Source organism: Caenorhabditis remanei, chromosome II (assembly GCF_010183535.1).
Source record: "Caenorhabditis remanei strain PX506 chromosome II, whole genome shotgun sequence".
Classification (NCBI taxonomy): domain Eukaryota; kingdom Metazoa; phylum Nematoda; class Chromadorea; order Rhabditida; family Rhabditidae; genus Caenorhabditis; species Caenorhabditis remanei.
The window spans coordinates 3,454,709-3,473,233 of record NC_071329.1 but is presented as its reverse complement, the minus strand read 5'-3'; the positions used below and the strand labels follow the sequence as shown (position 1 = coordinate 3,473,233).

Below are 18,525 nucleotides of genomic sequence, written 5' to 3'. Positions count from 1 at the left end.
GTACATCGTCTGGTCAGGCTGATTGCTTTGGCAACGGACTGGTCCCTATTAGAGGTTGTCCTCCTCTTAATGGGTGTTTATTTTGCAAGGGGGGCATTACTGTCTGCCTCGATGACGTGGCAATGAACTGACCTCTCCTTTTCCCCCACGGTACCCGCAGGAAAGTACCATACTTGCCTACTGGGCGGGACTTAACCTGCTTCATACTGGGTTTTAAAAGCTGGAAAATATACCAAAATGTAGATCTCGACGAGTTCTATGTCTGTGACCTACTTTGGTCCGGATAGAACATCTATTGTGCCGCTAGTGGCTCAAAATGGCTTTTTTGGTAATTTTAGCGTCTTTTGGCACTTTATTCCGACCCACATTAACGCCTAGCCACCCGGAGCCTAGCCCAGTTGACAAGAACGGGCTATAGATAGAGATTTTTAGGTGTTTGTTATATAAATTGTACAAAAACGGTTTGCCCCCGGGGGAAGGAGGCGACGACTGTATTGCTTTGGCAACGGACCTTTTTTTGCGCATGAGAGATTCTTCTCTTTGCAATGTGTAGTTATTTTGCGAGGGGGGGATTACTGTCGACCTTGATGACGTAACCGCAGGAACGTATAGGCAACGTGGCAATGTGTGTCATTGTCACAGGGCAAGGCTGGCAGAAATTGCGGACGGCCGTGAAGGGAAAATCTCAAACAGCCGCGGCTTTCTAGAGTTTCAACTGAAAACATGACTTGATACACTTTTGACTTTTTGGTACCAGTCTGACCACCAGTGTTCGACACCCCACTGGTGCCAAAACTTTTTGGGCCGGCCGCGGCCCTACCTCGGCCGGCCGTACGACAGCCTTGCCAGGGGAAATCGGATCGACTGTGAGAATTCGGGTGCTCTGTATAAATTTATTCATTAAGTTCATAAAAGTAAGAAAAGAAAAGAGACTTCGTGAGTCGCGAAAATAAATCGGAAACAGTAAATACATAATGCATAATCAACACGTGGACAGTGAGAGAGGGTTAAAAATATAATGGAGCACATATAGTTAAAAGAGGGATGAGTTGTATGAATTGGAATTGGAAGTAATAAAAGGACGATCACCATTCAACTTCTCTCGCATATCCTCTCGGGTGCCATTTTATTGTCACAATACTACTGAAGGGGTCCCTCTCTACTTCAGTCGGCTCGCTGCGGTAGGCATTCAGCTCCGTTTCGTTTCCCATCGGGACAATGACGCACTCCGGATAGTTAGTCAATCTGCAATTAAGAATTACTTTAATTATAACTAAAAGTTTAAGAAAAAATTAAAAGCTCACCTTGTTTCTTTGTTCTCTCCAAACTTTGCACCTGGCAAGTTTTTAAACGTTTGGAAGATAGCCGTAATCAAGCGATCATAGCGAACTCCCATCGTGTAGTAAGTTCCGATTGGCATCTCCCTTTTCTTCCATTCGTTTATCAAGTCAATTAAACCTTCTCCATTTTGTTGATAAGCGTCACCGATATGAATTCGGTAGTTTGGACGGTTACTTAGTGCGTGTATTGGGCAGCACTCAGCGATTTCAAGGAATTGTGCTGTATTTACAATTGGCTCCTCAGGAAATGTTTTTTCATGACAAAGTGCTCTTAGTTCTTTTAATGGGGTCTGAGACAAAATAGGTCTAAGACTAGCCAACGCATTCGTGAGAATGCAAGTGACTTTCAGCACGCCTATATCTAAACTTCGAATCGACAGTAATGGCTTCACACTATCCGCTTGTGGTGTCAACTGGAAAAGTGGTTCGGGACGAGAAGGGCCCTGCTCAATACCATAATCATTAAAATCTTGATCAGCGCCTATTTGAAGATTTTCTACTTGAAATTTTTTGTTCCCAAACACTATATTCTCAATGTATTCTTTGCCGATTTCAAATTGTTTGTCATAAACCACACGCTCTATTTGGACTGATTCTCCTGTTGAAATAGTCAATTGCAGATAATGACGGTATGGCGGCGGGGTGTTGTTGATTCTCATGTTATATGCTTCCGCTTTCCAATTGAGTCGCTGAATGTCAGTACGACTTCCAAGATATCCAGGGAATCCTCGTCTCGCATTGCTTTGCTCCATTCCGGCTATCGCTTTTCTTAAACGGGTAATTTCTGCATTATCTAATTCCACATTTTCCGCCTCATCTTGTGTCTGTCTCGGCGGGAGACCGTAGATATCAATGTTTTCTTGAGTTCCTCCTTTAGCGTTGTCAACAGCAATCGGTCTGGGATTTGGTGTATCCGTGTATTGAGTGATCACTCCTAGCCTGTAGATAGTTCCATTGATCTCAAAGTTGTCGGGTCGCACTTTTAGATCCCTGATTCTTATCGCTTCATTTTCATGGGCAATTCCGAATGATGGGCAGCGAAGGTAGAGTTGTAACCTGGAAATGTTCCAGATATTGAAGGGCTAGGCTTGTTCTAGGCTTGTTATACTGTTTACCGTTTGTTAGGATCCATGTAGAGTGCCACAGATTTCGATGATAAGAAAGATAACGGCTTGGGAGGAGTGGTCATACTTCTGAAAAACTTTAAAAACTATGAATGAGAGAAAAAATAGGAGGGAGAAAGTCAACGCGCAGCACAAGAACTTGAGATGCCTACAAACACTGAGAAGGCAATGAACGTTGAGGTCATCCGTCCATAATTGCTTTTTGTGGCCTAAGACCATCATCTGTTCGAACTACAGGCCTTAATGACGTGGCAACGGAGTGCCCTCACTATCTCACTACCGACGAAAACCGAGTAGGCAATAAACGTTGAGAGAGACTGTTCTCTCTTCCGTCCTTATTTGTTTCTGGAGGTCCTAAGACCTTCTGCCCCAAGCAAAATGAAATAATGACGTAGCAACAGAGTGGCCTCCCCCTCTCAGACACGTTATCCGCAAGAGTCTACATGTGACGTGGCAATATAGAATTAAGATGTCACCTTCAAGATAATGACAAATACAAAATCGCTGGAACGCGCAAGCGTAGGAAGTTGTTATTTATGCTTGCAGTTTAAGCTACGCCCATAAATTCCTGCGCTTGTGCGTTCCAGCGCGCGAATTTTATTTTGAAAATCCTTGTCGAAAAAAACTGAACCTTTGGTTAGGCTACGATTAAAGATTAAGAAACATAATGACAACAAAAACGGGTAAAATTGGAACGAGGGGGGAGAACAAAGGAAAGAGTGCCTCGCTCTCGCCCCATGTGGGCGTGGCCAGACAGTGTCATTAGAGATAGAGAGAGGCAGAAGGGGATTAGCAAGGTGCTAATAGAGCTCTATGAGAAAGGGAGGAGAGAAAATAGTGTAGACTCTCTAATAGTCTTTGAGAAATAAGGGTTCGGACACAATTGTAAGTAGTGTCATTGAAATTCCCCGGTCTCAAAACGACCAAAATGTGTTCTTTTTCTACTCTGGCAGTAACTGAGAATGTGCCAGGTTAGAAAAAATGTGGAAAGTTGCTCTATTGAGAACTCTATGAAGAACTAACCAGATGGATACTTGTTAATGTGCCGCTGGTCGGGCTAGAATGATTTTTTAGGCCATTTTCCCGTTTTTCAGTACTTTGTTCCGGCCCGGTTGGTTGAAAAGTGTGGGCCTTACATATAGTGTCTAACAGGCGGTGCTAACAGCACGACTTCCCCATTCAATAGAGACAGCGATTATCACTTTCTGATGGATCAAGTCAATCAAATTGCTAATATGTACTGTAGGAATGGAGATTTTTGGGTGTCTGCTATGGAAATTGTACAAAACGGATTGAACCGGGGGAAGGAGATGACGACTCTATTGCTTTGGCAACGGACCTTTTTTTGCGCATGAGAAGTTCTCTTCATCGCAATGTGTATTTATTTTGTGAGGGTCTCTTACTGTCGGCCTTGATGACCTATCCACTGGATTAAATAAGTGTCGTGGCAATGTGTGCCGTTGTCAAAGGGGAAATTTGATCGACTGGAAGAATTTGGTTGTCCTGTTTAAGTTTATTCATAATAATTCAGAAAAGTGAAAACACAAAAAGAGTCGAGATTACAGCAAAAAAGAAAAAATGGGACAAAAAGTTAGTCAGGGAAAAAAAGTAATTTAGTCAGGGATTACAGCAAAACAGAAAAAGTCAGTCAGGGGCCTTAGTCTCATTCAACAGCTCTCGCATATCCTCTCGGGTGCCATTTTATTGTCACTATACTACTGAAGGGGTCCCTCTCTACTTCAGTCGGCTCGCTGCGGTAGGCATTCAGCTCCGTGTTGTTTCCCATTGGGACAATGATGCACTCCGGATAGTTAGTCAATCTGCAATTAAGAATTACTTTAATTATAACTAAAAATCGGGAAAAACCTTGTTTCTTCGTTCTCTCCATACTTTGCTCCTGGCATGTTTCTAAACGTTCTGAAGATGGCCGTAATCAAGTAATCATAGCGAGCTCCTATGGAGTAATAAGTTCCAACTGGTATCTCCCTTTTCTTCCATTCGTTCACCAAGTTGATTAAATCATCGTCATTTTGACTATGATTATAACCATGACCGATATGAATTCGGTAGTTTGGGCGGTTACTTAGTACGTTTATTGGGCAGAACTTTGCGATTTCAAGGAATTGTGCTGTATTTACAATGGGGTCCTCGGGAAATGTGTTTTCATGACAAAGCGCTTTCAGTTCTTTCAATGGGGTCTGAGACAGAATGGGTCTAAGACTAGCCAACGCATTCGTCAGAATGCAAGTGACTTTCAGCACGCTTACTTTCAAACTTCGAATCGACAGTAATGGTTTCACACTGTCCGCTTGTGGTGTCAACTGGAAAAGTGGTTCGGGAGAAGAAGGGCCGCGTTGTATACCAAAGTTGTTCTCATAATCATTGAAATCTTTGTCAGCGCCAATTTGAAGATTTTCAACTTGAACTTTTTTGTTGCCAAACACTATCTTCTCAATGTATTCCTTGCCAGTTCCAAATTGTTTGTCATACACCACACGCTCTATTTTGACTGAATCTCCTGTTGAAATAGTCAATTGCAGATAATGACGGAATGGGGGCAGAGTGTTGTTGATTCTCATGTTGTATGCTTCCGCCTTCAAACTGAGTCGCTGAATTTCAGTACGTCTTCCAAGTTGTGAAGAGATTCCGTGTCCAGGGAATCCTTGTCTCGCATTGTTTTGCTCCATTCTATCTATCTTTTCTTTTAAACGGGCCATTTCACCGTTATCTAATTCCACATTTTCCGCCTCATCTTGTGTCTGTCTCGGCGGGAGACCGTAGATATCAATGTTTTCTTGAACTCCTCGTTTGGCGTTGTCAACAGCAACCGATCTGGGATTTGGTGTTTCCGTGTATTGGGTAATCACTCCTAGCCTGTAGATAGTTCCATTGATCTCAAAGTTGTCAGGTCGCACTTTTAGATCCCTGATTCTTATGGCTTCACTCTTATGGGCGATTCCGAATGATGGGCAGCGTAGGTAGAGTTGTAACCTGGAAATTTCCATAATTTAACTGATATGATAGGGATATTATTGTTTACCGTTTGTTAGGATCCATGTATAGTGCAATACATTTTGATGGTCCGAGAAATAACGGCTTGGAAAGAGTAGTCATACTTCTGAAAAACATTGAAAACTATGAATGAGAGAAAGAATAGGAGGAAGAAAGACATAGCGTATCACAAAAACGTGAGATACCTACAAAAACTGACAAGGCAATGAACGTTGAGAAAGACTGTTCTCTCCTCCGTCCATATTTGCTATGGAATGACCAAAGACCTTCTGTCCGAGCTAGAGACCTAGATGACGTGGCAACGGAGTGCCCTCCCCCTCTCACTACCTACGAAAACTGAGTAAACGTTGAGAGACTGTTCTCTTCTCCGTCTTCATTTGTTTCTGGAGGTCCTAAGACCTTCTGCACCAATCAAAATGCCATGATGACGTGGCAACGGAGTGCCCTCTCCCTCTCCCACACGTTATCCGCAAAAATCTACATGTGACGTGGCAGTATAGAATTAAGATGTCACCTTCAAGAATGACAGGTAGGCAATCTCATCATGATTTGATGGGTGACGGGCCAGGGAATAATAAAGCTATAATCCCTGGGAATGCTCTTCCTGTGTCGATCCCAGACCAAACCGAAATGTACGATACTTCGAAACTGAACCTTTATTAGGCTACGATAAAAGATAGAGAAACATAACGATTACTAAAAGGGGTATAACTGGAGGAAGGTTCTCGAGGAGGGGGGAACGAACTATGAATAAGAGAAAAAATTGGACTGAGAAAGACAAAACACAGCACAAGAACGTAAGACGTTGAAAGAAAGTGAAAAAATAATGAACGCTGAGTTCATCTCCTATGGGGGATCTAATAGTAAGACCGAGCTACAGACCTAGATGACGTGGCAACGGAGTGCCCTCCCCCTCTCACTACCTACGAAAACTGAGTAAACGTTGAGAGAGACTGTTCTCTCCACCGTCTTTATTTGTTTCTGGAGGTCCTAAGACCTTCTGCACCAAGCAAAATGCCATGATGACGTGGCAACGGAGTGCCCTCTCCCTCTCAGACACGTTATCCGAAAGAATCTACATGTGACGTGGCAATACACATTAGGAATTAAGCTTTCAAGATAATGAGAGATAGGCAATCTCATCATAATTTGATGGGTGACGGGGCAGGGAATAATGAAGCTATAATTGCTGGGGGTTTGAATGCTCCTTCTGGGTCAAAACGTACAAGACGTCGGTAATCAAACCCTTATTAGGCTACGATAAAAGATAAAGAAGCATAACGATTACTAAAATGGGTAAAACTGGAGGAAGGTTCTTGAGGAGACAGACACAACGGAATGAATGAATCTGTCTCGCTCTCGCCCCATGTGGGCGTGGCCAGACAGTCTCACTAGAGATAGAGAAAGGCAGAAGGGGATTAGCAAGGTGCTAATAGAGTTCTATGGAAAAGGGAGGAGAGGAAATAGTGTAGACTGTCTAAGAGTCTTTGAGAAATACCGAACTGACTAGGGAAGGTCATGGACTCGGTCTGGAGATATGGGATGTGACCTATATCATTGGAAAGCTGAGAAAACGCTGATTCCAAATATATATTCAGTTTTTGCCCTCGAGGCCTGATATTCGAGAAAAACAAGGTTAAAGTTTGGAAAAATGACAAATTATTGTCTTTCAAACACGCGAAAAACTTTTTGAAATTTTTTTGTCATTTTCGCGTGTTAAAAAAACAATAATTTGTCATTTTTCCAAACTTTGACCTCGTTTTTCTCGAATATCAGAACTCGAGGGCAAAAACTGAATATATATTTGGAATCAGAGTTTTCTCAGCTTTCCAATGATATAAGTCATGTCCCATAACTCCAGACCGAGTCCATGACCTTCCCTAGTGAGAGGGAGAGAAAGGATCTCTTTTGGCCCCTCCAGGTAAATGACGTGGGAACTAGAAGAGGAAGGTCACATTAGAGATCTGATGTAAGTAGCATCGCTTCCCTGGTTTCAAAGTATCCCTGTTCCAAAACCGGACACAATTGTAAGTAGTGTCATTGGAATTCCCCGGTTTCAAAACGACCTTCTCTTGCTCTGACAGTAACTGAGAATGTACCAGATTAGAAAGGAATGTGTCCATTGAGAACAAATCAGATGGATATTTATTAATGTGCCGCGGGTCGGGCTAGAATGTTTCTTCGGCACTTTCTCCCGGCCTGCGGTACATTAACAACCAGCCATCCGGTGCAAGGCCCATTTCGACCCGGTTGGTTGACAAGTATGGGTTATACATATAGTGTCTAACAGGCGGTGCTAACAGCACGTCTCCCCCTTCAATAGAGACAGCGATTATCACTTTCTGATGGGTCAAGTCAACCAAATCGTTCTCCCAAGTTCCTGATACTGTAGGAATAGAGGTTTTTGAACGTCTACTATGTAAATTGTACAAAAACGGATTGCCCCAGGGGAAGGAGGTGACGACTCGATTGCTGCGGCAACGGACAGCCTCCCCTCTTTGCAATGTGTATTTATTTTGGTAGGGTCTTTTACTGTCGGCCTTGATGACCTATCCACTGGATTATATAGGTATCGTGGCAATGTGTGCCGTTGTTATAGGAAGAATCTGGCTGCCCTGTATAAATTTATTCATTACAATTCAGAATAGTGAGAACACAAAAAGAGTCGTGATTACAGAAAAAAAGAAAATTTGGAACGAAAAGTTAGTCAGGGGCGATCACCATTCAACTGCTCTTGCATATCCTCTCGGGTGCCATTTTATTGGCACTATACTACTGAAGGGATCCTTCTCTACTTCAGCCGGCTCGCTACGGTAGGCATTCAGCTCCGTGTCGTTTCCCATCGGGACAATGCTGCACTCCGGATAACTTTGAACACCTGTAACTCTACCAAAAAAGTCTCACTTGTATGAAATTACATTCTTTGAATAGCCCTAGTCTAGACCTTCAATTTTGTAGTTGACCATTTTTGTGTACGTGGCCTCTCTACTGAGTTATAGCCAGCTGAAGGTACCAAGCGCGCGATAACACCCTTTCAGGTTATAGCCTTTTGAAAGTACCCATGGTAAGCGCGCTCTGCCGCTTTCGGTGGTGTCGCCTCTCTTCGGTGTACCGTAACTTTCTAGGGACCGTCCGTACAAAAAAGTGGTCAACTACAAAAACAGAGTTCTAGACTAGGGCTATGCAGTGAATGTAAAATGTTTTTAAAACATTTGGATAGTCGGGAGTCCTAAAGCTTCCAAAGTTGATAGATAAATTTCAGGATTCACGTTGTACTCCGGGACTTTATTAAACGTATACATGGACATCCGGATATCCGGACACACGGACAGGCACACCGACACAATGCACATTTCAAATCAATGCCAGGTATGCAAACACGCTCCCCGGAAATAACCTTATGTCGAGAACATCGAAATGAGAATACAACAGAGCGCATTTGCAATTCACTTGAAACTACAGTAGGCATTCTGAATGGGCGACAGGCTATGGAGGTAACAATGGTAAGCTCGTGCTGCCGCTCACAGTGGCGTCGCCGTTTTTCGGTGTACTGTAACTTTCTAGGGAGGGCTCGTACAAAAAATTGGTCAACTACAAAAATGAAGATCTAGGTTTGATCCACACACACTACGAAAATTGGAATTCTTGGGCACCCGCGTACACCATTAGACACTTTCCAAGTGACTCACTACTCTACAGTACCCCCTATTCAAACAAATGGGTTACTGTAGCATCTTCTCTTGTCTGCCTGTGTGCCAAATCCTTTACATATTGTTGTAACCAAAAATATTTTTGTGTATGAACACAATTCTGTGTGTCTCCTGCATAATTGAATTATCGTGTCCCCCGGGACACTCTTATTCACCCTCACATTGTTTTCCTTTTTTAATTCTTACGGTTTTCGCTTCGAAACCTTTTTCTTTCAGAAATGTCTGAAAAATATGGAAAACTTGTTCTCCATATTATTGAAGCGACGGAAACTTTAACAATAACAAAAACAACAACCGGCAAGGAACAACTGGAGGATAAGGTTTGTGGTGTAGATTTTTTGGATTTACGCTCGTAAATCCACATCAATGTTTTCTACAGATGGTCGCCTTCGTGTTCACACACGGCTCGCCAAGCTTCCCGGGTTGTGTGGGATTCGAGAATCAGATCAGTACATTTTATGAAGCCGTGAAAGCTAACCATCCGGATTTTGAACTTGTCTATATTCCCGCTCAAATTTACCGTACTCCGGAAGACCATCACCCGAAGAACTATACATTTTGTTTGGCCAAGTTGAGGGATTGTGCTTTTATGTGAGTCTGACAAGGGAAATCTTTGGAGAAGCGGCTTTCAAACGACCTATAAATTTGGTTATAGGTATTTTTGACCACGAGGAGTCCATTTCTGCAGTCAAAACCTGCTAAATGTCAATGAGAGCCGAGTTATGAGCTCTCATGTTGAATTGTGAATCGACAATTCTTATTCTTGCAACGTACGAGCACAGGTTATCCGCGCAGTAGCGTATATGCGGCCGATTTGGAATTCCATGTGAATAAGCTCATCCATTCGAAAAGTTTGTGAGCTTATAAGATTTTGACTGCAGAAATGGACTCCCCCGTAGTCGAAAATACCTATAACCAAATTTATAGGTCGTTTGAAAGTGGCGTCTCCAAAAACTTCAGTCTTGATGATTTAAAAAATTGGCCCTTTTTTACAGACAACTCGCGAAAAACTACGGTATCACTATCGACAAAATCCCACAAATCCTTATCATCCGTGCCAATGGCGACGCGGTGGTCAGGATGACTCGTTGGGAGTTTGACGAGAATTGTGAGCAACCGGAAGAGCTTTGGGACGATTGGAACGAAAAGTTCCATGACCCGGATGCACCGATTCATATGAGAGGAGAGGTGATGAGGGGGGTTCAGACGGATCCGGAGATTCTGAAGGCGCTTAGAGATGAGGAGGAAAGGAGGGACATGTTTAAAGACTGGAAGTATATTGATGATAGTTCGGATGAGGAGGAGACGGAAATTTAGGTTTCCCCCATCTTGTACCCATTTACAACCTGATTATGTTATGGACGTCCACACGTAGAGTCCAGGAGAACCTATGCAGATGCGCTCTATTGTCAACGGGCAACAACTTGTCGTAGCGATGAACTTTCGAACTTTCTGCGCATACCGTGGCATTAGAAATGTTCACCACGGTATGCACAGAAAGTTCGAAAGTTCACCGCTACGACAATGTGTACCACGCTTGTCAATAGAGCGCATTTGCATAGGTTCTCCTGGACTCTACGTGTGTCCATGGACCCATGTCGAGATAATTTGTGTGCATTCATCTATATTTCTTTCTTCCAATATAATTTTTTGTGTTCTGATGATAGTTCCTGGTTTAAAATTGCATATGCCCCCATTTAACTTCAATTTTCTCGTTTTTCTCATACTTGCGAACTGGCCGCCGCGTAACTCGCTTCAAACTCAATATTATGAGCTCAAAAATATACCAAAATGTAGATCTCGACGAGTTCTATGTCTGTGATCTACTACGGGCCGGATGACTATTCGCTAATATGTTGCAGGCATGGCTAGAATGGTTTTTTGGCCATTTTCGCGTTTTTTGGCACTTTTTTCCCGGTCCGCGGCACAATAACGAATAGCCATCCGGCCCGTAAAAGGTCACGGACATGGAACTCGTCGAGATCTACATTTTGGTATATTTTTCAGACCATAATATTGAGTTTGACGCGAGTTACGCGCCGGCCCGGTTTGCAAGTATGGTTTTTCTTACATTGATAACTTCAGTTTCACATTTTTACTTCTGATTATCAGTATTTTGGATAAAATTGGATAAAATATCATTTTTGAGTTTCGGTTTTAAGCACCAATTCGATGACGAAAAATGGCATGGTGGTCAGTATACTAAACTGAAAACCAACGATTCCGCACAGATTTTTTTTCAGAATTTCATGTATAAGCTCCGCACAGTTCTTACAACTGCGCTCCACCGAAATATTCTTGAAAAATGTCTATTTTTCTCTGAGTCTCTCAATTTCGCACACAATTTTCTTCGGTTTCGGTAGAGCGCGGTTGTAAAAAAGCGTGCCGTGCTAATATAACCATATTGAAATAAGCTGAATTCGAAAATAATGGTATTTTATAGAGAAAATCTCAGAAAATAACATATTTTGGGCTCGCAAGCGAGAAAATCTCAGTTTGAGTTTAATTTTCTCATTTTTACAAGGCAAAATTTATTTTTAGGCATGCTCGATTCAAATTTTTTGCGCCATTATCTAGAAAAAACTAGAAAATCAAGGAATTTTCCATTAAAAACCTCTCAAAACAAGCGAAATCACTTTTTCTGGGATTTTTTTCAATGAAAAAATAAAATATTCAGAATCAGCGTATTCAGAAGTACCTATACACTAATTTACAGAAAATTTTAATCGGCTGAAATTATTTTTCGACCAACAATTGTTTTTTTAATTGATTTTTATAATTTTTCTTGTATTTTCAGACTTTATTTAGTATTTTAACTGTATAGCCGATTTTTCCGAATTTTTCAAATGTAAATTTCAGCTTTTTTGTCCATCTTTAACCCATATTTAACCCCCGAAAACTTTAAAACTCTGAAAAACCAAAAACCCGAAAAACCCATCTCCATGCGGCAAACTTGCGAAAACCACGCGCCGCACATTGCAACTGCTCGACTCCGCCCCTTTTCGGGTTGATTTTTCGTCTCTCGTTCGTGTTGCCAACGGTTGGTTTTCAACCTCTACGCATCGATTTTTGTCGGAATTTCAATTTTAAAACTTGTTTTTTGCACTGAAAATAAAGATTCATATGATTTTACTCGTTTTTATGTTAAAAATATCGAATTTTTTTTTCGAAAAATAATAAATTTTCTAAAATAAATTCTAGAAATGGCATCAGCTGTGAAGGGAAAGATTTTGGCTGTCATCGGAGACGAGGACACCGTCGTCGGATTCTTGCTCGGAGGTGTTGGAGAGCTCAACAAGGTTTTTATCGATTTTTTTCAATTTTTTTTTTGTAAAAATTTGATATTTTTTTAGGCTCGCAAACCGAACTACTTGATTGTCGACAAGTCGACGACTGTTCAAGAGATCGAGGACGCCTTCAAAGGATTCTGCGCTCGTGACGATATCGCCATCATTCTCATCAATCAGCATATCGCTGAGATGATTCGTTACGCTGTAAGGAGGAGTTTTTGGTGGAAAAAATGGAAGATTTGGGCTGAAAATGGAGTTTTTGAGCGTTCAAAACTCGATTTTTCCGATTTTGAACGCCTAGAATCGCTAATTTCACAGTTTTTTGGTTTGAAACGACTTCGGGAGGCGTCTGTTGTGCCATAAACCGCCCATTTTCAGGATATTCCTTATTTTCCGCAGATTTTCAACGTTTTCCGGCTAAAAACGACTAAAAAAAGCGGCTTCAGGCGTCTATTTTGCTATGAGCCGTCTTTTTTTCAGAAAATCACCACAAATTGCTTAAAATTTCGTAGTTTTCGAGTAAAACAGGCACCAACTGGGCGTTTCTGACCGTAAAAAACGGATTTTTCATCAATTTTTAGCTAAATTTTGAGGATTCTGAACTGAAAACTACCGGAGGAGTAGAAAATCACCAAAAAGTCCATATTATCGGCCAAAATCATCGAATTTTCTGGAAAAACCAGAGTTTTTCGGAAAATTTCAAGAAAAACCCAATTTTCACTATCAAAATCATGAAAAGTCTACTTTTTACGGTCAAAGACTTGCAGTTGGTACTTGTTTTAGTCGAGAACAACAGAATGTTAAGCACAATGAACAAATTTTGGCGATTTTCTGAAAAACGAGCGGTTCATAGAAAAAAAGAGGCCTGTAGATGCTTTTCTAGTCGTTTTTAGTGGAAAATTTCAAGAAAAAACCAATTTTCGCTCTCGAAACCTCTGAAAATTAAGATTTTTCTCAACATTTTCTGCAAAGTACGACGATGCGATCCTCCAGTTACGATTTTCAGCTAAAACTCATATTTTTAAGCAAATTCCAAGCTAAATAGCTAGAAAACCATCTTGTGATTGTTTTGAACCGCCCGTCTGTCTCTGAGCTCAAAAATCGCGAAATTTATACTGAAAAAAGCGAAAAATCCGCTTAAAAACGACGAAAACTACCTGAATTCCATTACAAATCCACCCGACAACTCAATTTCCCAATTTCCAGGTCGACCAACACACCCAATCCATTCCAGCCGTGCTCGAAATCCCATCCAAGGAGGCTCCATACGATCCATCAAAGGTAAGAGTGAAAAATTCTCAAAAATTGCCGATTTTTTCACTAAAATATCGATTTTTCATCAAAAAAATCATTTTTCCAGGACTCGATTCTCAACAGAGCTCGCGGATTGTTCAACCCAGAGGATTTCCGATAAATCAATAAATTTTCCATTTCTCACTTCGACATTCCCCCAAATGAAATTGCCCTGTTCTGTGATCAGAAATCCCCCGAATTTTCCTTTTTTTTTGAAATTTTTTGAGACTTTTTGTCACCCGGAATGTACATGATATATATTGCGAATCCTTAGTCATCACTCTCACTTTTTGTCACTAATGAACGATTTTTAGCTAGAAAACGCCCCCAAAATTGAAAAATAGTTACATTAGAATCGTGAACTTTGCGTTATATTTGTATTTTTTTGCTTTTTTTGCCACGTTTTCCATATTTTTCCGTCATTTTTCGCATTTTTTCACAGATTTTCACCATTCAGAATCCCAAAATGTTCCTCCGCCGCCTGGTGACGTCATCATCGCTGGCCTCCAGAAGCCTCTCATCCACCGTCCAATCGCGTGTCGGAATTCCGTTTGTAATCGATAACGAGGGAAAAGGCGAACGCACTTATGACATTTATTCGAGACTCCTTCGTGATCGCATCGTTTGTCTCATGACGCCGGTATCGATTTTCAGATTTTTTTCTGAAAATTTTGACTGAAAAAATTGGTTTTCCAGGTGGATGACTTCATCGCCTCAGCTCTCATCGCTCAGCTATTGTTCCTGCAAAGCGAGAGTGGCAAAAAGCCAATTCATATGTACATTAATAGTCCAGGTACTTACTGGAAAAACCGAAAATAGCGAAAAAAAAGGAATGGGCCGAACCGGGGATTGAACCCGGGACCTCTCGCACCCAAAGCGAGAATCATACCACTAGACCATTCGGCGGCATTTCATCACTGCTTCCTTGGGTGTACAGGAGTGCGCCGGCCGAAAGTTGCCAAACAAGGAGAAGCGCGCACTCCTGTACGCTCAGTGATCCGAATACTTTTGCGGCCGAATGGTCTAGTGGTATGATTCTCGCTTTGGGTGCGAGAGGTCCCGGGTTCAATCCCCGGTTCGGCCCATTCTTTTTTTCTTTTTTTTTCTTGACGATTTCTGAAATTTTCTCTAGTTTTTTCCCAATTTCTTCCAATTCTCCAGGCGGAAGTGTGACCGCGGGTCTTGCCATCTACGACACAATGCAAATGATCAGTGCGCCCGTTGCCACGTGGGTCATCGGACAGGCTTCGTCAATGGGATCGCTCCTGTTGGCCGCTGGAGAGAAAGGAATGAGAAGCGCTCTGCCTAATGCGCGGATTATGGTTCATCAGCCGAGTGGAGGGGCTCAGGTGAATAATTTATAGAGATCAATTAACGCAATTAAGGAAAAATACATAAATTAAGTGTGACGGAGGTAGAAATTCTCGCCGATTTCCCGCTCCAGATCGAGCAACATGTTGCTCACGTCCGAATCGATTGCCTGATGAAATTGTGATTGTTTGCGGAGCTCGTCCTCGCATTGGGCCTCGGCGCTGGAAATATTGAGATTTTCGGCGAAAATTCGGCCAAAAACGCCCAAATTTTTGCCAAAATCTGTCTTAAAACCTACGATTTAATGTTGTGAGTCAGGAAATGAAAGTCGTGAAGAATCAGGAACTCCTTGAGATCCGTTGTCAACCTGAGTAGCTCATCGGACGCTCGGACCTGAAAAATTTGAAAAATTTCAGTTTTTAACCGAAAAAATCGATTTTTTCAAAATTTTCAGCAAAAACCCCCACCATTAACTGCGCACGGACGGCCATCTCGTTCTTCGTGGTGTAGAATTCGGCCATTTTGCCCGTCTGATTTTTGTAGGCGTTGTCGTCGGGACTGACCTGAAATTTTGGAAAAATTGTGGAAAAATCCAAATTTTCAGTATTTTAAAGCGAAAAACCCACTTTTGCGGCTTGAATAATGTGGAAAAAGTTGTCATTGAGCGATTTGATGTTGTCGCGAAGGCGTCGTTTGAATTCCTGAAGAAAAAACAGTATTTTTCCGAAAAAAATTATTTTTTTGCGAAAATAGCGAAACTTACATCGATAATCAACTTTTTCGTGGCCATCGTTCGGCTACTGCTCTTTTTCGACATTCCTCCAGGCACTCCCGTAATTTTTTCAGCTAAAAATCACGAAAATTCGATAAAAATCACCCGAAAACCACTGATTTTTCTCTGGTCCGCAATTGCGCGTCATGGTGTACACACGTACACCGCCACGCGCAAATGCACACTTTTGGGCTTTTTTGAGCGGGAATTCAAATTGAGGTTTTTTCTTGCAAATTTAAAGTTTTCAGGGAACCTGCTCGGACATTGTCATTCGCGCGGAAGAAATTACTCGTCTTAAGAAGCGACTCAATGAAATTTATGTCCACCACACTGGAATTAGTTATGATGTGAGTTTGGAATTTTGATTTTTTTTTCAACGAAAAAAAAAGAAAAAATTATAATTTCCAGGAAATCGAGCGAACCCTCGACCGCGATCGTTTCATGAGCGCTCAGGAGGCGCTGAAATTCGGACTGGTCGACAAAATCGAGACTCACAGCGGATCGATGCCGTCGGACTGATTTTCTGAAGAATTTCTAGTGCATAATTATGGTTTTAGTCGAAATCGTTGGGTTTATCATATTGTAAAAATGCATTTCTCCCTCTTTTCTAAAAAAACTGTTCATTTCTATTTTTTTCAGCTCAAATTTTTAAATTTTTTTCTTCAAAAATCTCTAGTTAAAAAACTCGAAAACCAGGTCGCTGGTGTTCTCAATACGTGATATATTTTGCTTTTGCAACCCCAACCACGTCGATATCTCTGAACTCTCTCCACCGATATCCCACTTCTCGCGTTTTATCAGTTACGTCATTTGGCTCCCGGAGCAAGAATGTGACACGTGTGTGATGACGTCACACGTGTAATTTGTCATGTTGCTAATTGAGAGGGGCGGAGCTTGACATCTCGGTGGATCCTGATTAAAAAAAGAAAAGCAATTTGATGGTCCCTTGTTTACTGTTGTTTTTTTTGTTTTTCCGCGCGCGCCACACTTTTATTACCGCCCTTCACCTTATGTTAGCAGTGCGGTCGAGTGGCGCAGGCGGTGGCCGTTTTGCCCCACACCCGCGTGGTCCGGGGTTCGATTCTTCACCCTGTCAAATCATTTTTTTCCTTTTTTGTAACTACTTTCTAGCCTCCCCTGAGCATAATCTTTATGTTATTCTGAGTTTTTCTGATTTGTAACATGATAAGTAATGTAATGTACTGCTTAATCCTCCCATTAACATGACGTTTCTCATTGTTTTAAGGGAAACATCAAGCGGTAATCCGTTCTTGTTTTTGAGATTTGTGTAGCCTTCAAAACGATGTCGTAGTAGGAGAAGAGGGGATTAAAAAAAAGGGGGCGGGGCTAGAAGAGGGTTGAGCTGAAACAGAATAACTGATTCATATAGTGAAGAAATTATGACTTGGAAAGAGTTTATTATGTCTAGGCTTACTGTAATTGAGGATGGGGTACAGGTAAGGTATAGAAAATTTGGTTGACCTAAAAATGTGTAGAATTTTCCGCTTATTTTTTCCATCCAAAATTGTGAAAAATTGAGTGAAAAATCGAAAAGTTATGGGAGTTTTTAGTTTTCAATAATTGGTGGCCTAGTTTTGGATTTCTAGGCCACCAAACTAAAATGTGGTTAGTAGTGGAATTTCAAGCTGATAATTTCTGTCTAACTTTTATAAAGTTTGAACCACACCGTACCAAATTATAGGGTCTGGAATTTTACATGGCCTGACTTTTTTCTAGGCCATCATGCTTACCGTAGCCTTTGACATCATCATTTTCCAAAAGATCACAACACCACGTGTTCCGCACCACTGCTACCATAATCAGTTCACCCATCACTAGATTTTCAGAATATTCCTTCTGCTGCTTGACATCAAATGACGTAGGTCAAAAAGTTTGAAAAAAAGAAGATCAAGAGTAGCTCACGTGTCCCCTCTGTGTCACTTTTGGGAAATTTCCAGTTCCACCCTCTCTTGCTCTCGGCTACTAAATGGAAATGAGCTCCGTTCATTTATTTCCCATTTATTTGTTTGGATGACGTGAAAAGGTTGGGGACGGAGATAGACAAAGGGAACGGCGCCGCCTACACGATTTGTTTTTTGCTTGACTTGACAACTTATTATATTATTTTCTATGAGGAAGTGGTCCTTGAGGTCTAAACCTTATGACAAAAAAAGAAAAAAAGAATGGGCCGAACCGGGGATTGAACCCGGGACCTCTCGCACCCAAAGCGAGAATCATACCACTAGACCATTCGGCCGCAAATTTTATAGGATCACTGGGCGTACAGGAAGACGCGCTTCCCAAAAGAGAGTAAACAGGTGGGGGCGCGCGCTTCTGTACACCACCTAACAGCTGTTTTCACCGCGGCCGAATGGTCTAGTGGTATGATTCTCGCTTTGGGTGCGAGAGGTCCCGGGTTCAATCCCCGGTTCGGCCCATTCCATTTTTGTTTCTTCAAAAACCCGCCCCCGTCACATCTCCCGCTAATTGCTAATCGCCGTCTCACTGATCATGGCTCTCAACCTTAATTGTTGTCCACTACTGCGCTCACACTCTTCCTTCCTTTACTTCTTCCGTCGTTTAATTTGTCTTCGCAACTTTTTTCTCCTTTCCTCGCCATTCCAGAACTTTCTAGCACAGACACACATACAGGTGTACAAACAGAGGAGGGGG

At 41.8% G+C, this 18,525-nt stretch overlaps 6 protein-coding genes across 6 annotated transcripts; 3 read left to right on the top strand and 3 right to left on the bottom strand.

Moving 5' to 3' along the window:
- Window positions 1-1,085: 1,085 nt before the first annotated feature.
- GCK72_004304 (uncharacterized protein) lies at window positions 1,086-2,529 on the bottom strand (the record flags this gene model as incomplete). The annotated part of the gene is made up of 3 exons (XM_053724593.1): window positions 1,086-1,245; window positions 1,305-2,396; window positions 2,456-2,529. The coding sequence occupies 3 exons, from the start codon at window positions 2,527-2,529 to the stop codon at window positions 1,086-1,088; spliced, it is 1,326 nt and encodes a 441-aa protein (XP_053588787.1).
- A 1,598-nt stretch (window positions 2,530-4,127) lies between these two features.
- GCK72_004303 (uncharacterized protein) lies at window positions 4,128-5,578 on the bottom strand (the record flags this gene model as incomplete). Its single annotated transcript, XM_053724592.1, has 3 exons — window positions 4,128-4,284; window positions 4,331-5,455; window positions 5,505-5,578. The coding sequence occupies 3 exons, from the start codon at window positions 5,576-5,578 to the stop codon at window positions 4,128-4,130; spliced, it is 1,356 nt and encodes a 451-aa protein (XP_053588786.1).
- Window positions 5,579-9,404: 3,826 nt separating this feature from the next.
- GCK72_004302 (uncharacterized protein) lies at window positions 9,405-10,503 on the top strand (the record flags this gene model as incomplete). Its single annotated transcript, XM_053724591.1, has 3 exons — window positions 9,405-9,506; window positions 9,566-9,777; window positions 10,182-10,503. The coding sequence occupies 3 exons, from the start codon at window positions 9,405-9,407 to the stop codon at window positions 10,501-10,503; spliced, it is 636 nt and encodes a 211-aa protein (XP_053588785.1).
- A 1,886-nt stretch (window positions 10,504-12,389) lies between these two features.
- GCK72_004301 (uncharacterized protein) lies at window positions 12,390-13,890 on the top strand (the record flags this gene model as incomplete). The annotated part of the gene is made up of 4 exons (XM_003093258.1): window positions 12,390-12,485; window positions 12,540-12,680; window positions 13,683-13,757; window positions 13,837-13,890. The coding sequence occupies 4 exons, from the start codon at window positions 12,390-12,392 to the stop codon at window positions 13,888-13,890; spliced, it is 366 nt and encodes a 121-aa protein (XP_003093306.1).
- A 345-nt stretch (window positions 13,891-14,235) lies between these two features.
- GCK72_004299 (uncharacterized protein) lies at window positions 14,236-16,371 on the top strand (the record flags this gene model as incomplete). The annotated part of the gene is made up of 5 exons (XM_003093251.2): window positions 14,236-14,409; window positions 14,466-14,562; window positions 14,931-15,118; window positions 16,101-16,199; window positions 16,261-16,371. 5 exons carry the CDS (start codon window positions 14,236-14,238, stop codon window positions 16,369-16,371), a joined length of 669 nt encoding a protein of 222 aa, XP_003093299.2.
- Window positions 15,169-15,897, bottom strand: GCK72_004300 (uncharacterized protein; the record flags this gene model as incomplete). Its single annotated transcript, XM_053724590.1, has 5 exons — window positions 15,169-15,301; window positions 15,379-15,473; window positions 15,548-15,643; window positions 15,707-15,781; window positions 15,844-15,897. 5 exons carry the CDS (start codon window positions 15,895-15,897, stop codon window positions 15,169-15,171), a joined length of 453 nt encoding a protein of 150 aa, XP_053588784.1.
- Window positions 16,372-18,525: the final 2,154 nt, after the last annotated feature.